We start from the raw sequence: 20,949 nt of genomic DNA on the forward strand, positions 1-20,949 counted from the left end.
AATCAGAGACTTTCCTGCTTGAGATCTGAGCAGCACACATTCCTTGTTGGAGAAAGCTCTTCCTTACCAAGGACAGCAAGTGGGTACAGAGACCACATAGAGCCTTCATCACTGCCTCATGCCTATTCCCAGACCAGTTCAAATCCTTATCTCCTGATTTCTTCTTCTTCAGATTCCCATCTGCTATGGACTAAATATTTGTGTCCTCCCACAATTGCTGGTTGAAACCTAAAACTTTGGGAGTGATGAGCTCTATGCTGATCGGCTCTGTGTGTCTCCCTCTCTCTGACCCTCTCCTACCCACAGCCTCTCTCTCTCTCTCAAAAATTAATAGACATTTTTTAAAAAATATTTTATTTCTAGGAGAGAGAGAGACAGCGTGAGAAGGGGAGGGTCAGAGAGAGAGGGAGACACAGACTGAAACAGGCTCCAGGCTCTGAGCTGGCAGTCAGCACAGAGCCCGACGCGGGGCTCGAACCCACGAACCGCGAGATCATGACCTAAGCGAAAGTCGGACGCTTAACGGACTAAGCCACCCAGGCGCCCCAATAAATAGACGTTTTAAAAAGAGAGAGAGAGACAGAGAGAGAGACCCTCAGAGAACTCTCTTAAACTTTCTATCATGTCAGGACACAGCAAAAAGACTGCTGTCTATGAACCCAGAGGAGGGTTCTCAGCAGACACAGAATCTGCTAGTCAGTTCCTCGATCTTCTACTTCTAACCTCCAGAACTGTATGTAGAAGTCAGTTTCTGTTCTCTATAAACCACCCGGTCTATGGCATTCTTTTTTAGCAGCCTGGATAGACTGAGACAGCATCCCAGTGAAACTTGGAGGCTTGCAAATGCAAGTCTCTCTCTTTTGGGGGAACATTTCCATTCAACAGATAGGTACAGGGTGCCTTCATGTCTGCCAGACACTGTGCCACACTCAGATTTCAGCGATCAATAAAATAGACAAAACCCCCAAACTCACCGGGCACTTCATCCTTGCCTGCACTATGAGTTTATACTACATATTTCTTTTCTTTCTTTTTTAATGTTTCTTTATTTTTGAGACAGTGGGTCAGAGTGTGAGTGGGGGAGGTGTAGAGAGAGGGAGAATCTGAAGCAGGCTCCAGGTTCCAGGCTGTCAGCACAGAGTCTGACACGGGGCTTGAACCCACGAGCCATGAGATCGTGACCTGAGCTGAAGTCAGACGCTTAACTAACTGAGCCACGCAGGTACCCCTATATGACAATATTTCTAAATGTGTATGTGTATTTGGAATTTTGTGTCAACAAATATTAAAATTCACAAGAGGAATTTATCCTTAAAAGAGGTCCTATTAAAAGTATTTAAATTATTTTTTTTAAGTAAGCTCTATGCAGGGCTTGAACTCACTACCCCGAGAACAAGAGTCACATGCTTTACTGACTGAGCCTGCCAGGAACCCCAAAAGTATTTTCATTTTTAAGTGAATAATCTCACCTAAGTAGTATAATATATGTCCTATCTTTTCACATTTTCTAAAGAAATGCATATTTCTTAATATAGGAGGAAAGCCTTTTTTTTTAAAGATTTTATTTTTAAGTGACGTGTGTATCCAACGTGCGGCTTAAACTTAGAACCCTGAGATGAAGAGTCACGTGCTCTTCTGACTGAATGCCTCTGTGAGGAAAGCTTTCTACATAGATGTGTACATTCCATTTGGGGCTAATGATCACACATTTAGAATGTGGAAAGTCGCTGTTAATCATGTTTCTCTGCAAGCCACAGGCCCCTTTACACAGAAAATGTTTTCACCAGCTATGCAATGATAAAAGACACCATTAGTAGTCGCTGTAAGCCCACTCCTTTGGCCCAAGTTTTGCTTTCTACGTGGGCTTTTGCTGCTTGTCAGCAAACACACTTTTGTCAATGCCTAGCGCATTAGTGTTCTAACTGAATCACAGGCTGTGACTGACATTATTTCAGTGTAAATGGTAGAAGAACAGTTAACTACTCCGACTCCTTTGTTCAGTACATATCTGGGGTTTAAGTCATCAACTGTCTTTCTAATGCTCTTCTTTATACATTTTGGAATAAGATTAAGGAAGGAAAGACCTTACATTTTCCGTCATGGAAAGAATATTGGACTTAGGGTTGGAAGAGCTGGAATCAGATTTCAGCTTTACCTTACTCATTCTGTTATATACCGGAGAAATGTGAAGAGATGGCAAGGCGTTTTCTGAGAGAAAATTAATTGGAAAGACCTTGTCTGGGAGGACTGGGAACCCACGGTTGACTGGGGTGATTGGACTCTGAGAAACTGCCTTTCACAACTAAAATAGTACCCAGGGCTGTGGTCGACCTGGAATGTCAGTTAATTAAGTTATGCCATGTGGGAAGTCATTTTCTAATCACAAGGAAGCCTTGGGGAGTAGAGTCACCACAGGAGTGTGGATGATTTTAGGATAGGTCCCTCAGCTAAAATAGCTTCAGGGACTTCCCACTATCCAGGGAAACTTGCCAAAGGGACAATGTTCTTGGTGTCGGTGGCTTCACTATACCAACTCCTGTGGATAGTGGAGGGTTCTTATGGCCCCTTGGCTCTCAGTTCCTTGTGCTTCCATAGCAGCCAACTTCCTTTCCAACTTTCCTTTCCTTCCTTTCCATGTTCTCTCTCTCTTTTTATGGCTAATTTATTCAAATAAGTTGCAATTTGCAGATCTTCTTCCAATTGCCTTTTGTACAGCTGTGTTGTGATTGTTTCGATATTCATCTTGGGATTTCTCTTCTGTATAAACTTATTATTTTAGTTTTAGTCTCTATCAAAAACAACTAATATTTTTAATTGATCCACTTTGCCTATGGATAATACTAATGGTATCTAACATTCACGAGTGCCCATTTGTAAGATATATGTGTGTATGTATATGCAAATAAAGCACATATAGAAATATTTAACTTTGCATGCGTTATCTCGCTTAACCCAAACAATAACCCCATGGGGCATCTACAATTCTCACTTTATAGATCAAGAACCTGAGAGTTACATAGGGACAGTCCAAGTGATAAAGTTGGAATATAAACTCAGAAGATTCCATTCCAAGATCTTAACAACCTGACAACCTTTCTACTATTTAATGTCTGAGTTCTAAAATCTGGCTTTACAAATACTTCTGTGTGCATGACCTGTGGGTGACCTGAGCATTGTTGAATTCAGACTGGTTGAGTTTTTATTGCTGGAATGTCAAATGCTAATAGAGTCATAAGAATGCAGATTTCATAATTGCTTTTTCAAGGAACTGGAGTTGCATGGGTTTTATAGTTTTTAATATATATATTAATATATATGCTTTCATTTTTATTTTAAGTAGGCTCCATACCCAAGGTGGGTCTTAAACTCATGACCCTGAGATCAAGAGTCACATGCTCTACTGACTGAGCCAGCCAGGCAACCCAGGTTTTATAGTCCATATTGTACTTAACACAAAAGCTCTTTAAAAAATGTTATGAGGATGTATCTGAAAACATCCAGGTCAATAGATCCTGGTGATGAAATACCCCCAAACACAATGGCTCCTTCACAACAGAGACAAATTCCTACAGCTGTTTCTATAAGCCAAACTTGTATGAATGCAGGGAGGACATAAGAGTGAAAAGCTAGAGCTCTGAACCATTATTCAGGTTGACTGAGCACTTACTTTGTATCAGATATTGTTTTAAGCTCTATATGTATATTAACTCATGTAACAACCAAGAAACCTATTAAATAGGCACTATTTTCATCCCCATTTTATAAATAAGAAAACTGAGGCCCTGAGAGATGAAGCAGCGTGGTCCCAAGCTAGTAAGTGGTGGAGCCAGGATTTGAAGTCAGGCAGCCAGGCGTGCAGTGTTAACCACTGTGCTCTCCCCAGTGACTGTTGTGTGCTCTTGTCTTTGACACTCTGTCATCTATTTGTAGAGCCTCTTCTGTCTGTGCACTTGATTTTTTTGGGGTTTCCTCAAGCCTAACCTTCCCTAGAAGATATGGTGATTTGCCCTGACACCCAGCATAGATATAGAAGTCTTAGCAGCTGTGATTTATGATCCGTATCTTAGATTTAGATTTAGAGTATTGAATAGGAAGTTTCCTGTTTGTTCAAGTCCTCATCTTTAAATCTCATGATTGTTGATAGAGGGATGTAATAAGATAAGCCAAAGGCATCAAAGGGAATTGAAACTGTTTACTGTAAGTAGAATCCAAGGAGGACTTGTCTACGGGATAAAAAAGTGCATATAATGGGTCTTATTTGAATGCAAGGAGAGAAGGCTTAATGATGATGATGATAGTGTGTACTTGTAGAGTACTCACTTTAGGCTACCCAGAGGTCTCATTGGAGTACAGATATTAGCTTAGCGGGGGCCAGAGCAGTCAGCCTAGTTATTAATGTGTCAAAACAGGGACCTCGAGTCCTTTAGGAATTTCCAGAGAGTGACCATCAGGAGAGGTTCCCAGGAATGGTTAATGAGCCCAGGGACTCTCCTCCTACCTAGCTGTGTGACCTTGAGCAATCTAACCTCTCATGCTGTTTCTTCATGCTTATTACACCTAAGCAATGATCCCTATCACAGAGGGTTGTTATGAGAATTAAATAATACATAAATACAAATGCATGCACATAGTACATGACAGTACAGTTAGATAAATGTGAGTTGCTATTGCTGTTGTCACCATTAATAAGGTCCTGTCCACCTCTGATGATTTTCAACCACAGGAAAGGGTCATTTTCTTTCCACTAGTAACTGTGGTATGCTGGGTGCTTCGCCTCTGTTGCTCAGGGCAGCTCTCCGCTCATCCGTCGTTACTACCGCGGGCGGTGGAGGAGCTGTCCCAGCTCTCAGCTGGGAAGAAAGAGCGAGTGGGGAGAATGAGGAGGGATGGAGCACAGCGGAGACCCAGAGACAGAGACGGCAGAGGGGCAGCAAGGACAGAAACACTTTACAGCAAAACAGACCTGGAGCCTGACGCGGGCCCTCTCACCGCTCTCCATTTCTTGGACCTGGGACGAATTATTTGACTTTCTAACCTGGACCACGCGACGCCGCGCTGGGCGCATCCCCTCCCCTGCTCCCTTCCACCCTTCCCCCAACTCCGGCCCCCGCCCCGCGATTGGCTGGCTCCACCCGGGCCGTCGCCGATTGGCGCTCGCCGGCCGGGTCTGCGGGGTTTAAAGAGGGGGGCGGGGGCGCACCGCCCAGCGGCGCCGCCGTCCTCGCCGCGAGCCCGTCGCGCCGTCGGAGCAGGGCTCGCCGCCTCTCTGCGCCCGCCCCGCTGCCCGCGTCCCGCGTCCGCCCGTCGCGGGTCGGCGGCTCTCGAGCGCGCGCGAAGGCGCGAGGGAGGAGCGCGGCAGGCGCCGTCCAGCCCCGGCGCACGCACAGCTGGTGAGGGCCGAGGCCCGGGGACGCCAAGGTGGCCGCGATGGTGGCCACGTGCCTGCAGGTGGTGGGCTTCGTCACGAGCTTCGTGGGTTGGATCGGCATCATCGTCACCACGTCCACCAATGACTGGGTGGTGACCTGCGGGTACACCATCCCCACCTGCCGCAAGCTGGACGAACTGGGCTCCAAGGGGCTGTGGGCAGACTGCGTCATGGCCACGGGGCTGTACCACTGCAAGCCCCTGGTGGACATCCTCATCCTGCCGGGTAAGGATCCCGCCCCTCGAGAGGCTGCTCCGAGCCCTCCTCGTCGCGGCAGACCCGGGGTGGGCGCGTTAGATGGCGTTCACAGAAACGTTGCAAGGCCTTGAAGACCTTAGGGCACGTTTTTGATAGCTTCAGCCCCACCTTGTAGAGGCTTAGGCAGTCCTGAACTTAACCTCTCTCAGCCTCAGTTTTCTTATCTGCAATTTGGGAGGATAGTGGTAGCCGGGGGCCAAGTCACCCCGAGAAGTTAATAAACTGAGACGTAGACACATCATTGGAACTCTCTCCATGTTGACGACTGACGCTCCCCCCACCTACCTCAGGCTCCCGCCGTCGGTGGTTCAGAAGTACTGTACTCTCCCCCCCCCCCCCCCGGGCCTTCTCCCTCAGGCGTTAGGTTCCACCCGGAGAGGCGAGGAGGAGAGAAACACTAGCATCCCGGGGACCCCAACAGGAGCAGGCAGAGTTATCCGTTCTTCCGTCTTCGTGGGGTTGGCGACGAGTGCCGGCCACGTTAGGGTCCTCCTAGCTCCGCCAGGTCGGTTCCCGTAGGTCCCGGGGGCGTGTGTTACTTCCCCCACCCCTGGCCCCGGAGTGGGGACGTCGGTCCGCCGGCCTGCGGTGATGCCCCTCCCTGCCTGTGCACTTCTCGGGTCCAGTAGGAAAGAGCTGTCGCCCCCAGGAGGGCCCGCTCACCCTTCGAGAAGGCGCGCAGCCCCTGGTCGCTCGCTCCCCTCCAGCTGCGTCTCGGATCCGGACAGAAGGGAAGTATCTAGCCATCAACTCCTCCGACGCCAGCCGGGGAACGGGGGGGGGGACATTGAAAAATTCTGGACAACAGTTTCAAGTCAGATGTAAACCTCGAGCCAGTTGGGTGATTGGCGAGGTCGCAGGCTCCTCTTAAGGGTTTTGCACCTTATCTCTGCCCCGCCTGTGGGTTTAACCTTTAAAGGATTGCCTTCTGTCCCCTCTAGCCTTTGAGGACGATGTGCATTTAAGGGCCTGTCTTAACCAGCGGAGTAACTTGGCCCCAAGACCCGTCTGGGAGCCTTTGGCTTTGTGCCGTCTCCTGGGTGAGCCTTGAGCTCCCTGGGGACTCTGCTCTACCCTTTAAATAGGCACCCCAAGGTGCCTCCTATTTCCCAGTCCTTGTAGTTGGAATCAAGCCCCCCTTCCTCCTTGCTGCTCTGGTATTTGACTCTTATTCCCATCAGGGCACATTTTGACATTTTTGTTCATTGTTGAGTCAAGTTTTTCTACCACGTTTTAAATTCTTCAAAGATAAAGATGGCGTCCTACTCTCTTTCCATCCCTTCCGGCATCAGGCCTTGCTGGGGAACAGGGCTGGTGCACACAATGTACTTTCTTCTTCTCCATTTTGAACTTCCAGAATGATAGAGGTGGGGGGAGCCCAGATCTGCACTCACCTTCAGTTAATGGTGGCCTTGGTAGGCCTGGGTCAGACTCTGGGATCTAGTGCTCATAACCTGGATAATTTAGGACAATTCACTAGTGTCTATGAATCCCAAACGTCTTTCTTTAAAAAGTAAAATCAAACCAACCGCCTATCTTTCAGAGTTGTTTAGGGGATTAATGAGATGAGAAATGTAAACCTCTTTTGATGTAGTATAGGCTTCCTAAATTGTAGCTATAAGTTTTTCAAAAAGCTGGGCATAGTATTTGTAGGAATCTGATTGAAGTATAAAATCACTGTCTCCTTCCTTCCCCTGAAATTAAGTTTACTGAGCATTCAGGGCCAAGTGGTTTCTTTTCAGGGAACAGGTGATGTTACATCCTACAGATGGAGTACATTTTAGGGAGGGCCTCATCTTCCTGCTGTCCCCCTCCCTCATCCCTGGGTGGGGACAGGAACAGATCTCAGTGTCCATCTTTGGTTTTTTAGACATGGCCTTAGCCTCTAGCACATGGACAGCCTTGCACTATGAATTTCAGAACCTGGGTCGCTAGTTGATTGTCTCTGTTGTGTCCACCTTGGCTCTCCTACAAGCTGCAGGGGCACCGGACTTGCGTCCAAAGTCCTGCTTCAGAATCCCGTGGCTCCTCTGTGTGTGTGTGTGTGTGGAGGGGGGTGTCTTCAAGTCAGTAAAGTCAATAGATAGTTGATTGATTGTTTACCCTTAATTTTGAAGAAGCTGGGATGGGTAATGGCTGGAAGAGTACCCCTGTGGAGTCTGAATTCCGGCAAAGTAGATCTCGCTAAGTAAGAGATGGTGTTGCAGTTGTGTCTTGGTATGAGAGTCTTGGTGTGTGGAGGCAGAAATTGGGGATCATATTTGCTTTGCCTTTAACTCTACCCTGCCCCCCTGCACTAGCACTAATTCCCTCTGAATAAAAAAGGGAGAGTAATAAGTATAACCCCCTCCTTTATTTTTGGAGGACAGTGTTTTAATGAGAAACAATACATTTAGGTCTGCCATATTCTGCCAGTATCTTGTTAGATTTGTCTTACATAAATTTGCACATATTGTAATTTTTTTCTTAATGAAATTGTTACCTGGCATTTTATTTGACAGCATAAAGTTCAGTTGGCTTTTCCTCCACTCTTACCATTCAACTTCTTTTATAAAAATTTTTAATGCTTGTTTTTATTTTTGAGAGACAGAGAAAGAGAGAGGGGGGGAGAGAGAGAGAGAGAGAAAAAAAAAACATGAGTAGGGAGGGGCAGAGAGAGAGGGAGACCCAGAATCCAAAGCAGGCTCCAGGCTCTGAGCTGTCGGCACAGAGCCTGATGGGAGTTTCAAACTGCAAGATCATGGCCTGAGCCAAAGTTGGACGCTTAACTGACTGAGCCACCCAGGCACCCCTGTCATTCAACTTCTTATTCCTTAATTCATAATTGTATGTTTACATCATCTGCTGTGGGCACTGTGTTAACTCCATGATGACCAAAGGCAGGTGTCTGCCCTCTAGGAAATCTTCGGGCCAGAGAGATGCCTTTAAAGCGTATACCAGACCATTGTGGAAGCATGCCCAGGGACTGTGGTGAGGCAGGAGGTGGAGTCTGACCATCAATAGGGGGTCAGGATTTGTAAGCACAAAAGTCTCTTGGGAGATGTCAAGAGAGGAAGCCTAAGTCTTAGTTCAGTCTAGTAAGGGCCACACACTATATACAATGTGAATTAAAAGCACATGATTAGGACAAATCACCTAGTATGCCTAGTATAAAATGATTGCCATAACATAGAGTAATAACACTGGTAATAACAGCTAATCTTTTTGGAATATTAGTATGTGCTAGGCACCGTTCTAAGCACTGTATGAATTAACTAACTTAATCTTAGTTGAATTCTTTTAGAGAGACATAGATACTATTATTATATTTTTACTTTATAGTTGTAGAGAATGTCAAGACATAACAGTTCAGTAATTTGCCCAAGGTCACACAGGTAGAGTATATCAGAAGCAGGCTGGAGTCAACATAGACCTTCACAGAAGGCATCTTGGAAGATTTGAGTCATAATCTGAGTTTTTCAGAAGGTGATTTAACGGTGTAGTTAGACTCTCGGCCTCTTCATCCTGAAAGATTAGACATGCGGTCTAACCCAGAGCTCTCCGTCCAGTATCGCCAGCCTCCAGCCTCCCTTTTTTGTCATGGAGTCACTTGAAAAGTTGAACGTGTGAAGTGATCTTAGATAACATTTACCACATTCAAAGTCCTGGAATGGGACCAGAGGAAGGCAGATGGTGCTGGGTTCAGGATCCCTGCCAGGGTTCAGGATCCAGGGAGACCCATGGTCTAACGCCTCTGTGTGCTCTCTTGCATCTAGGGTACGTGCAGGCTTGCCGAGCCCTGATGATTGCAGCTTCAGTCCTGGGTCTGCCGGCCATTCTCCTCCTGCTGACGGTTCTCCCCTGCATCCGAATGGGCCATGAGCCCGGCGTGGCCAAGTACAGGCGGGCCCAGCTGGCTGGCGTTATGCTCATTCTGCTAGGTAAGACAGCTTTCTACATAGCACCCCAACTTCGAATGAATCTGATGAATCTCAGCTCTTGATGCTGCTTCACTGAGTTCAAGAGCATGTAAAAGTAACCCAAGTGAGTCTACCCAGGCAAAGACCCCCGCAATGTGTATCCCTTTCTGTTGCATGAGTCGTTTATGCAGAGGGATGAGGAATGTCTGTGGGGGCCACTGGACATGAAAATAAATTTAAAAGCAAAAGGAAAAAAGGATTTTGAGGGTATACTGAAGAGAGAGACTGGGGGACCGAAGAGAGTAACACAGTGGAATCTCTTCTTTGGGAACACTTAACGCCCGGATCCTCTAGCAGGTCAACTGAGTCGGAATTACTGGGCATCAGACCAAGCAAAGATTTTTGGAAAGCTTCCAGGTGATTCTTATTTGTAACCACAATCAAGAACTTCAGTTAACCTATAAGGAAAGAGTAGAGAAAGAGGAGGGCAAGGGAGAAGCAGGATGTTGAGAGTAGTAGGTCATTAGTGATGATTCAGGCTTTTATTCAGTGAAGAATCAGGGGGCATCTGCTGAGTACCGGTCGGCACTGGGGACCCTGGGGAGAAAGGTCGTCTCTGCGAGGAGTGCACTTGGATACTTCCAGAAAATGTGGCATGTGCTCATCTAAAGAAGGTGTCCAGGTTGTGCACACACATAGGAAGGAAACTAAGCAAGACTGGGGGAGTTTCCCAGAGAAGAGGGTCCCAGTGATGAGAGGTGAAGAGAAGGTTAGATCACAGATTGCAGGGGTGGAGGTTGAGAGGAGGGACAGCCCAGGCCAAGGAAATGGCATGTGCTCCTTTAGTTTTCCTAGTTGTGCCTACACACAGAGGGCTTGAGTTAACAACCTAGGGAGGCTGCTTCTGGCTCTGCTCTCTTCAGTGACTTCATTCTCTCTGCTTTTCTCTTGAATGCCAATTCCCTCAGCACATTCTAAATCCTAATAAAGGGCGTAAATTTTAAGAACAACAGCGCTTGTTGCAGAGGGCAGTGATATATAGGTGAGCAGCAACTGGTCTGCATATGGGTTATATGCAAGTCAGGGTTTCCTCAGACAAGGAATTCCCATCCCCAAACTGGTATCAGACCGTGTGCTTAAAGGTAAGGGTCAGTGTTCTATGTGGGTCAGTGCCACTTAGTTATGGTCACACACAGTGATGTTGGTGAGGTAAGGGGGCTTGAGAGGTAGGGATGCCCTTTACCAAGATTGCAAAGGGATGGAGGTTTTCAATGGCTTGTGAAGCCACAGAGAATTCAGAGGAGGGACCTGTGTGTGTGTGTGCATGTGTGTGTGTGTGTGTGTATGGGGGTGGGGTGGGGAACAGGAGCAAAAAGACCAGAGGGCCCCTGTCCTTTCCAGAGAAGAATCTGGGCCCGGACATTTTGGTTCCAGCTACAAAGAATTTGTGTGTGAGTGCCACATGGAACCCACAGTCAGTATGCGACTCATCTAACTCACAAGGTCCTCTTTACGGTACTTTTCGGAGGCCAGATCTTTACATTCGAATTCCCTTTCCAACAGTTAGAGTAAAGCTCCACAGGTAAATTGGTTTGCGGAATGCAGGTGGAAATCCTTCTCATCCTAGGCAGGTGCCATTGTTACTTTTCACACATTCCTACAGCAGCCTCCCGGGGCTCTCTCTGTCTCTGAGGGTGCCACAGCCAAGACGGGGGGCCTGGCATGGTAGGTGTTCATTTTCAGAAATTCTGATTGGGGCGCCTGGGTGGCTCAGTCAGTTAAGCGTCCAACTTCAGCTCAGGTCGTGATCTCGCGGTTCGTGGGTTCGAGCCCCGCGTCGGGCTCTATGCTGACGGCCAGCTCAGAGCCTGGAGCCTGGTTCAGATTCTGTGTCTCCCTCTCTCTCTGACCCTCCCCTGCTCACGCTGTCTCTCTCTCTCTCAGAAATAAATTAAAAAAATTAAAAAAAAAAAAAAGAAATCCTGACCTTCTATCTGAGAGACACAGAATATCCACTAAGAGAATACACTAAAAACAAAGAAACAAAACCCAAACCTGTTGGAAAATAAAGATACAAAAGCAAGTACCTATAGACAAATTGGTATTTAGAACAACTCTAAAAACAACTGAATCGTCCAGTTGAATAACAAAGTTTATGAAAAAACCAAAGGCAACCAGTTGTTTGAAACTTCCTAGCTGAATTAAAGCTTTTCTGTATGCTTTGCAAGTGGGTTGGTTGGTGCATATGTACAGGGCCACAGATTGCAGCATGCAGTGGGGCGGGGAGTGGTGTGGTCCCTCAGTCCCTGATTCCTGCCGGACTGAAAAGACTGACTGAAAAGACGGAGGGGCATTCAGGATGGCTGCACCTTTCCAGCCACTTGCTATTAGGTTGTGGTGAGGATGCCTCCCTATGCCCTCTTGTATCTTTTCATTTCCAATGTCACCTGCCCCCCCTGGATGGCTCCTATCGGATTTCTTTCTCGGTGGGTGGCCATTTGCCTTCAGGTTGGATGTTGTTTTGACCCGAGCGCAAGCTAGCTCTGGAAATGCAGTGCTCATTGTCTCAGCTGTGGCACCGGCTGCTCTCCTCTGGGTCTTCTCTGGAGCCCGGTGCCTTGGGTCCCCTGTTGGCATGGGGGGGGAGGAGCTAGAGTGAGTGAAGGCTCCCTTTGTGTGGCTCTGGATGGGCTTCGGACGCTCTCCCCCGGAGAAGCCAGTGCTGGGCTCCTGCTGGATCCTAGAGGTCACCAGTGGTGCTCTCACCGAAGTGTGGTCACTGCCCAAAGGGGACTAGGCATGGTATGGAAACTGTAAGCACTATTAATTAAAATCAGTTCTTCCCGACCCTGAACGTTTTTATTTTTCCGAAACCTTAAAAAAATCGTACGTCTGTTGATCTTCTCAACTGTCTTAAGTTTAACAGTGTGAGGATTTGGCCTCACATGGGAGGAAGGCATGGGAGCCTGAGGTAGCAGACTCCTCAGATCTAGGATGGATCGAGGCGAATCTAATCTGGGGCTTTTCAAGAGCCAAGGCAGGAGGCGCCTGTGCCCTGAGCTACTTTATCTCATCACTGGGAGTCGGACCAACGGTACTGAACCTCGGAGCTACCATTTTCCAGCTGTGTGAACTGGGGCCATGACTTAATGTCTCTGAGCTTTTCTGTGAAATGGGACAATAATGCTTTCATCTGAGATTGGTAAGAATAGTGAAAGGAGGTATGCAAATTATTTAGCCTGGTGTCTGACACATAATAAATGCTCAACAAATGGTTGTTATTATCACTGCCGTTGTTGGCTAGAGGAAATAGAGAGCTAAAGCACAGGGCAGTTGGGTATTCTTTTGTTGATGCCTCATTTCTGTGGGGTAATCTCCACACATGGCACTGGTCAAGAGGTGGTGAGCTGTTCCTGGAAACACTAGGTTGCATCCTCGTCTAATGGAGGCATTGCCATTGTTTACTTTGTAAAAACTGGACTGTAGGGATCAATAAATAGTGGGGTTTTTTTGCTTATTTCATTGTAAGAAGCCATGTTAAGCTGCCCAACTGAAAATGCTCAAGCTTAGTTCTGATTTGGTCTCATTCTCACCTCTGTAACATAGAAAGTACTTGATTTGAGTGTTCTTGGGGAGACGAGGTAGGGAGTGGACAGAAAGCAAGTGTACATTCCATCCCACGTGAGACTCTCTCATCTTCTCTCCTTTTTAAAACTATGGCCCCAGGAATCCTAATTGTAATGGAAAAAAGTTGTTTTAACTTGAAACTTACAGGTTAATAATGGAATTGCTGTAAAATAAAAGGTATGTGCAAATGTGGGACAGGTTGAGTTTGCCATGCACACGGAATCAGTTGTAGGAAAGTCACCCTTGGGTGTGGAGTAAACAGTGATGCTCTTAATTCCAGGGCCTTAAGAGAACTGATGGAAAAAGTCTTCCTCTAAACTCATTAGCTTTCTACAAACAAGCCTGTAAAATTTTACATGGGTAATGGGAAGGCTGTGGTATCTTAAGTACTGTTGTGGCTTAAAATGACCTTATTGGTAAAATTGGAGGAGTTACCTGCTTTATTGAGGTCTCTCCTATCTCTAAATTCTGTGATTAAAATAATTAACAAATAACCATGAGACTGGCTTTCAAATAAAGGTTATGGAAAAAAAAGATAATGATGTGTGAAATAGATATAAAAGGAAAAAATGTTGAAAGCAGGCCAGGAAAATAATGTAGTCAAATATTCCATTGACTTGGTTGTTTTAAATATTAGATCTTCATAAAAGTCATTGTGTAAGAGGAGTGTGTCTTTTGGCAACTATGTTTTCTTAAGTCAAAATTTAGAGAATGACAAATGATAAAAAGAAAAACTAAAAACTTTCTAGATTCAAATTATAAGGAAACAACAAATAAATATGACTTCAACCAAAAGCTTGTTAGAAATCTCATTACTTGTTGCCTTGAGTTAACTGGCACAAAGCTAAAGTTTGTTGCTATTTAGATCATATGTTATAATAGCATCAATTGTAGAAGGCAGCATTCAGTGCATTGTAAAATGTTTAAATGGAGGGAGATTTAAGAAACAGTTTTTATTGTGGAAAATTTCATACATGAAGGCAGAAAAAATAGTATAATGAACCCCTACGAGCCCAAGCTCATTTTCAATAATGAAAGTCATGGCCAATCTGCTTCATCTATGTACTTCTTTGAAGTAAATCTTAGATATAATGTCAAGGAAGAATTTTTCCAGTATTACTTACATCATTCAGAGTACATTATGTGATTTTAATGAAAATATTGCTTGGTGCTAGAAATAATGCTCTTAAAAGTACTGTCAGTTCTTAGTTCTGAACGTGACAAAGCCTGAAAACAGAGATGTTCATTGGAGGAAGGAGGAAATGAGCCTGGTGCCCTTCTGCCTTTTTGGGCCTCTTTGTCAGTCTTTCCCCCCTCTCTCTAAATGGTTACCTTCAAAGTCAAGCACGCATGCACTAATTTTATTTAACTTCATCACATTTATTTAACTGCATATATTACCGTGTGTCATCTAATCCCTAGAGAAATTAAAAGCTCTGTTTACATTTTATTGCTCTAAAATTGCCTTTCTAACTATTTTCTGTGTTTGGCTACATCAAGATCATTGTTAACTTTTAATAAGACTGTATTCTGTCAACTAAAGAACACATTGTATTACATTATTTGAAACTTACCAAAGGGGGCAAACAATTTATTCTATAAAGAGCAGGGAATTCTACTGGTGAGAGGACCAAGTCCTGATGAATCTCTATCTACACAGTGAAACTTTCTTCTCCCCTGCTCTCCTCCTCTCCACTCCCCGACCCCATTCCTTTTAAAAAAATTTTTTTTTTATTTTCGCTAAGTATGTCCACAGTTTTCACTTTCTGTTCCCTTCCAAATGACTAATTTCTGCCTCCACCTTGTTCAGTTCACTACTGCATCTTTTGAAGGTAGAAGAGGAGAAACAGATTAATTTGAGTGTTAAAATTCTTCTGTTAGAGACGTTAAAAATACATTCTGATGACACCAAAAGAAAAGCAATGAAACTTCTCTTCATCTTACTTCAATTTTCTTTACCTTATGGGTAATTGTGACTTTTTCAGAAAACCATTTTCTTTCTTTTCTCCAAATAATTAGGAGAACCATTATAAATGTGTGTGTGTGCGCGTGTGCAAGCGCGCGTGTGCGAGCGCACGCGCACAAACAACTCCAGCAGGTCTGTCATTAAAATAACGCAAAATTGTTGCCAGTTTTATTAATATTTCACATATTTTGATTAAGTAATGATTTGACTTGCATTTTAACTTTACTGATTAAAACATTCTCCTTTCCCTTCAAACGATGCTGAAATTGAGTAAATTCTTTTTTAGTTTCTAAGCATTCTTCATTGTGAGTTCAGTTGAAGGTCACTGTTTGTATTGAACCTCTCATTTCCCCTCTTGTTGTGTGGTAGCCTGTCATCTTCCAGTGCTTTTGATGTGGTTCGTCTCTGAGAGCCACAGGAATTCTACCCAGAGTTCGTGTACCTACTAGGAAATAAAGACTTTGCTGGCACTCGTTTGCCTTGTTTTGTGTGGATTTTAAAGGAGGAAATCTTTAATGAGGTAAATCATGAGCTTGTAACTTTAAGTGTGTTAAAGTCACATTAAGGTTTTATGATTTTGGAAGTCAGTTTTGATGTGTTTGAAGTGGAAAGTAGACTTGAAATGAAACTGCCTCTCATCCATCCACCCACCCGCTCATTCACCCAGTCCTTAGAGGCTCATTATTTAAATGTTTAGACATATTCCTGATTTTTCCTTTTTCTGGTGAATTACACTGGAATAAAATCTAACAAAATCCCTAAAAACAATAAAAATCAAGACTGATGGTTATTTTTGGAATATTGAGCTTGATTCTTTCCCCATGTGAAGATACTCTTAGTATTTTGCTTAGGAAAGGGAGAAGAACTAAATGAAATTAGAGGCAGTTTCTTCTCTTATTCTATAAAATCTATACCAAATCTGCATTGGAGTTAGGTTTACATGAAGTGTGGGGAATACTTGTGAGTGAATGTGTGTGTGTGTGTGTGTGTGTGTGTGTGTGTGTTGTATGTAGAAATATGAATAATTGAAAAATATTATACCTAACTTGAACCATAAACTGTTTTGAAACCAGCTAATTGTTTATAGGAAAGATTAGCTGAATTGAACTAAATCAGTTGTTTGGGAATCAAATATTTTTTTTCCTGTGGAATATTCACCTTTTCCCTCCCCGCCTTTTCCCTCTAATCAAGCTTGGGTGTTTGGAAGCACTTGCTATGTTGCTGTTTTGCTCAAGCAGAATGGGTGCCCACTTTAGGGATCTAGGGGTGTGTGACTGGATTATAGCTCGATTATGTATTGATATGAAGAATCTAGAGCAATTCTCTCTGGGTGAAATGCTCTAGAAGAGTTTCTGTTTCTTGTCCTGACAGAGAAGAAGACTTCTCTCTTTCTCTGTGCCCTGCTGAGGACAGTAGCCAAACTGTTCTCTATGAGTTCTCTGTGAGTGGCACACTTGGAATGTGTGACTGGAGGAAGAGAGAAAAAGACTTTCCCCCTTTTAGCTCAGGTGTTTGAGGTCCTGAGCTGGAAAGGGAAGATACAATTAATACCGGTCTTCTTTTTAGTTAAATTTTATTTTATTTTATTTTATTAAGCTTATCTATTTGTTTTGAAAGAGAGCATGAGTGAGGAAGGAGCAGAAAGAGTGGGAGACAGAGGATCCCAAGCAGGCTCAGTGCTTCAGTGCAGAGCCTGATGTGGGGCTCCATCTCTGTGAGGTCATGACCTTAGCCAAGATCAAGAGTTGGATGCTTAGCCACCCAAGCCACCCAGGAGCCCCAACTCTGGTCGTTTTGAGAACATTTTATTCACAGAAGGAAAATACATCTTCTCATGGTATCTCATACAAACATATTACAGAAGCTGGAATGACTGTTTTTTCTCTTCTAAGAAAAAAAATGAAGACATTAATATGTGGACAGATTTTAGCTTCTTAGATGATCTAGAAAAACTCATTAAATATGTGAATTGTACACAATTAATGGAGCAAATTTAGGCTATTAGAAGGCCAATTTGAGCAACTCAAAGCCCCCAAATTCAGTTTCTTCTTTCTGACTTCCACTTGGGATCTATACTTTTTTTATGATAGGAATCACATCTATTTATGTGTTTCTATACCCAGCTTGGGGGAATGAGCTTATGTTACAAGTTACACAAATGCAGTGAGATAGTTTAGAGGTCTTTCAAAATGGGTAAGGCTGCAATCTTTAGTTCAGTTTAGAACTAATGTATGAGGCTGTTAGAATTGAGTGAAAAGAAAAATGATATTTCTTCTATTTGGACATAGAGGTAAGTCAGAAAATCACTCAGTGTGAGTAGAAGTAAAAAATGCTTGCTGAGTTGAAAGCAACAAGGATACTCTAGGCAGCAAATGTTGTGGTGCCCTGCTTTGAATTTATTGAAGGCTTTATGTTTTATGATTGGAAGCCTCATTGTTATTATTTTCTTGATCTGTCAACTTTAATGTGTCTTCTCAATTTAAATCTTCAACTAAAATTTCTGTCCTGCTTGTCATTGTGAGAAATCAGATGATACCAAAGGAGGTTATGGAGTCACTTTGTCTAGAGTCGTGCTTTTCAACACATGAGCTACTGGCCACATATGATTATTCGACTTTTAATTAATTGAAATTCAAAACTCCATTTTTTGATCCCACTAGCCTCATGAAAAATGTTTAAAAGACCCTGTAACTAGTGAGTGCCCTATTTGGTAGTGCTGGTGTAGAGATTTAAAATTTTTTTTTTAAGCGTTCTTATGGGCTCCTGCTTACCCTTGTTTAGCTACTTTGCTTAGGAGGAAAAGAACTAAATGATACAGAAGCTATTTCTTAGTTTATTCTTTCAAATCTACACCAAGTCTGAAAGTTAGGGTGGTTGGTGGAAGAGCATAAAATTCTACCATTGTGACCCATCACAACAAATACCTATACCATAAACTCCTTGGATGGGTAAATTCTTTTACCCTGAATGCTCTTTATTGCATGTTGAGATTTTGTGATTGTGACCAGCATAACACAAACTCAGGCTCTTAGCCAACACTCCACTGATGTCTACCAACATTTATCACAGCAAGAGAATTCTCATAGCTTCTTCAGGTGTGTGTAATGTGAATTGACCAAATTGAAACAATAGAGTGGAAAAATGGAATGGGCACCATTTTGTTTCTCCTTTCTGAATACCTCAGGCCATGTAGTCAGTCAGCTGGTATAAGCCGAGCACATACTGTGTGCCTCACAGTGAGTTAAACACTGACTTTACAGACATAAGTAGGACATGGCCACTGCCTTCAAGGAACCCAGAACTTGGAATGGGAAATAGACATGCAAAGAGAAAATTATAACACAATTAGGTAAGCGTAATAATAGAATTATAAGTATAGGTATACAAAGTGAAGATACATAAGTAAATACAAACACATATCTTTTGGCTTAAATGATTTTTTTCTGGGCTTTTACATTGGAACCCTTTTGTCTCTGCCACCAGTTGAAAAAATAAGGACCCAGCAGTTTGGCACAGCTTTTGATCAGTTGATTCTATAGATGCAAACTTTGAGGCTCAGATTGCCACGGGAGCAGGGCTGTGTGTCGGAGTCGATTGGAAGCCAGAGGAGCGTGCATGTGGAGCAAAGGGAAGCCTGTCGCTGTCGGGGGTGTGATGGGTGTGCCCAGTCATAGCCCTCTCGTATCTCTCCAGCTCTCTGTGCCATCGTCGCCACCATCTGGTTTCCTGTGTGCGCCCACCGCGAGACCACCATCGTGAGCTTCGGCTACTCCCTGTACGCAGGCTGGATCGGTGCCGTGCTGTGCCTCGTGGGTGGCTGTGTCATCGTCTGCTGCGCTGGAGATGCCCAGGCGTTTGGTGAAAACCGTTTCTACTACTCTTCGGGCTCCAGCTCCCCAACCCATGCCAAGAGTGCCCACGTATAAGAGGCCGCTAGCCTGTCCATGGAGGTGCTGCAGATACTGGGCCCACGGCCCTCGGTTTGCTTGCTACAGGTGGGGGAAGCCCACTCCGCTGCCAGGCTCCAAAGCCAAAGGTCCAGAAAAGCATCCTGTCTGGCATTTTTTTAGTCTAACACCCCGCTCCCCATTTATTGCCTTAAATCTTTTGCTCAGAAAATGCCCACACACTTTTCTCAAGGGTTTGCCCACTGTTAGCTCTTTTCTTGGGCATTACTTTGTTGTTCACCAGTATGTATACATATGTGTGTATATGTATATGTATTTTCCTCTCTCTCTTTAAATTTTAAATATCTTGCAAACATTGCTGAGGTGGGTGTGGCGAGAGAAATAAAAGACACTTTTCAAACTGTTACAGATGACAATGGGAGCTTCATAAAGATGCCTTTCTGTTTGCTCCCTCCTCTTCAGCTCCAAGGTCATTTAGTTATAAGCGATAGAAAAAAATAGAACGGGGGACATGGGGTGGGGAGGGAGGGATTGTGGAACTTTCCCTCCATGGGAAACTTTCCCTTTTGTAAGTCAAGGGCAAGGGGTGGGGATATTTTTTAGTTTGTGATTTTACATTTATCTGTACATACTTTTTCAAGTAAGTTTGATCATTTTTATAACCATGGTTTTCCTGAAATTCTCAATTCATCAGTATGAAGGAAATGTACCGAATAGACTTTAATTATGTGATAAATAACAGTACAAGTGAATATAACTGTGACTGACATTCCACAAAACATTTTTGGTTTCCAGGTTTGGATGATGTAGTTTTTAATCCTACACTTGCGTGTGCTTCAAATTAACACATTTTTAAAGCCTTTCCCCCATTCTCTATTTTCATTTTGTTAGCCATCTTGAAGGGATATTGTTTAACATAAATTATGCTGTTGAATTTGGCTTTACGGGTGTAAACACTGATGGCATATCAGTATCTGAGACCCCAAACTCTCTAAACATTGATGGTGCATTTTGTTCTTTAAGTGAAATCTGTGCAATAAAATAACAGACTGTCTGCACAAGTGGCCTTTAATATTCTCTTGTTTTCAAAAATATTCAAAACATTTTCAAGAACGTCATTAATCTGTACTAGTAATTTATAGGGAACCTGGTCAGTGCCTCAAAAACAAGTTATTCTGCGCGGCCCTGAATAATGAAGATGTTCTGTTCTATTCACTGTATTGTGGCGGTCATGTGTGGTCATAAAAATGCAGCCTGGATGTTCTGTAGGTTTCTTTGTGGAATGATGTTATAGCATCTTTAAGTCACATATAAATGGTCAGCAATCCGAAACCAGGTTCCAAGCATTACACAGTTAAACTCCTTTATCTACTTTGAACACTGAGTAAAGAAATTGGCTAGGTATAAAGGGAAGTGTAAAACAAACACAATATTGGATATTTCAGCAACACTATCTAATATGCATTTTTTTCAAAATTTGGAAATTTTGGACAAAGACGCGTTGAGTTGATTTTTATTTGTTTTTCAGAAACTGTGTCGTTATGAATCTGCTCTAAAAGATACAGATTACAATCTATTTGGCAGTATTTTTCCAAAAATACTAACTTCACTAGCTGATAATATAATAGGCAAACATTTCCTCTTTGGAAATATCCATTTGGGCTAGTTATTTTGGTAGATCTCTGTGTCTATTAGGAGATAATACCTATTTCTAAATTACTTGTACAGAAGAGGTAGTCTTCCTGTTGACTGAAATATTTGCTTAGTTATGATACAGATTTTTTAAGGACACAAGTCATGTAATTATGTTAGAGGACTCTCTTTAATAAAACTTGTCAGGTGTAATGACTGTGAGCATGAACG

At 43.6% G+C, this 20,949-nt stretch overlaps 1 protein-coding gene across 1 annotated transcript; it reads left to right on the top strand.

Annotated features, from left to right (window-relative positions):
- Positions 1-5,301: 5,301 nt before the first annotated feature.
- CLDN11 (claudin 11) lies at positions 5,302-20,147 on the top strand. Its single transcript, XM_039236495.1, has 3 exons — positions 5,302-5,653; positions 9,442-9,606; positions 18,872-20,147. Exons 1-3 carry the CDS (start codon positions 5,428-5,430, stop codon positions 19,102-19,104), a joined length of 624 nt encoding a protein of 207 aa, XP_039092426.1. The 5' UTR covers positions 5,302-5,427; the 3' UTR covers positions 19,105-20,147.
- The last annotated feature ends 802 nt before the right edge of the window (positions 20,148-20,949 follow it).

Source organism: Hyaena hyaena, unplaced genomic scaffold (genome assembly GCF_003009895.1).
Source record: "Hyaena hyaena isolate Hyena2069 unplaced genomic scaffold, ASM300989v1 scaffold_112, whole genome shotgun sequence".
NCBI lineage: Eukaryota > Metazoa > Chordata > Mammalia > Carnivora > Hyaenidae > Hyaena > Hyaena hyaena.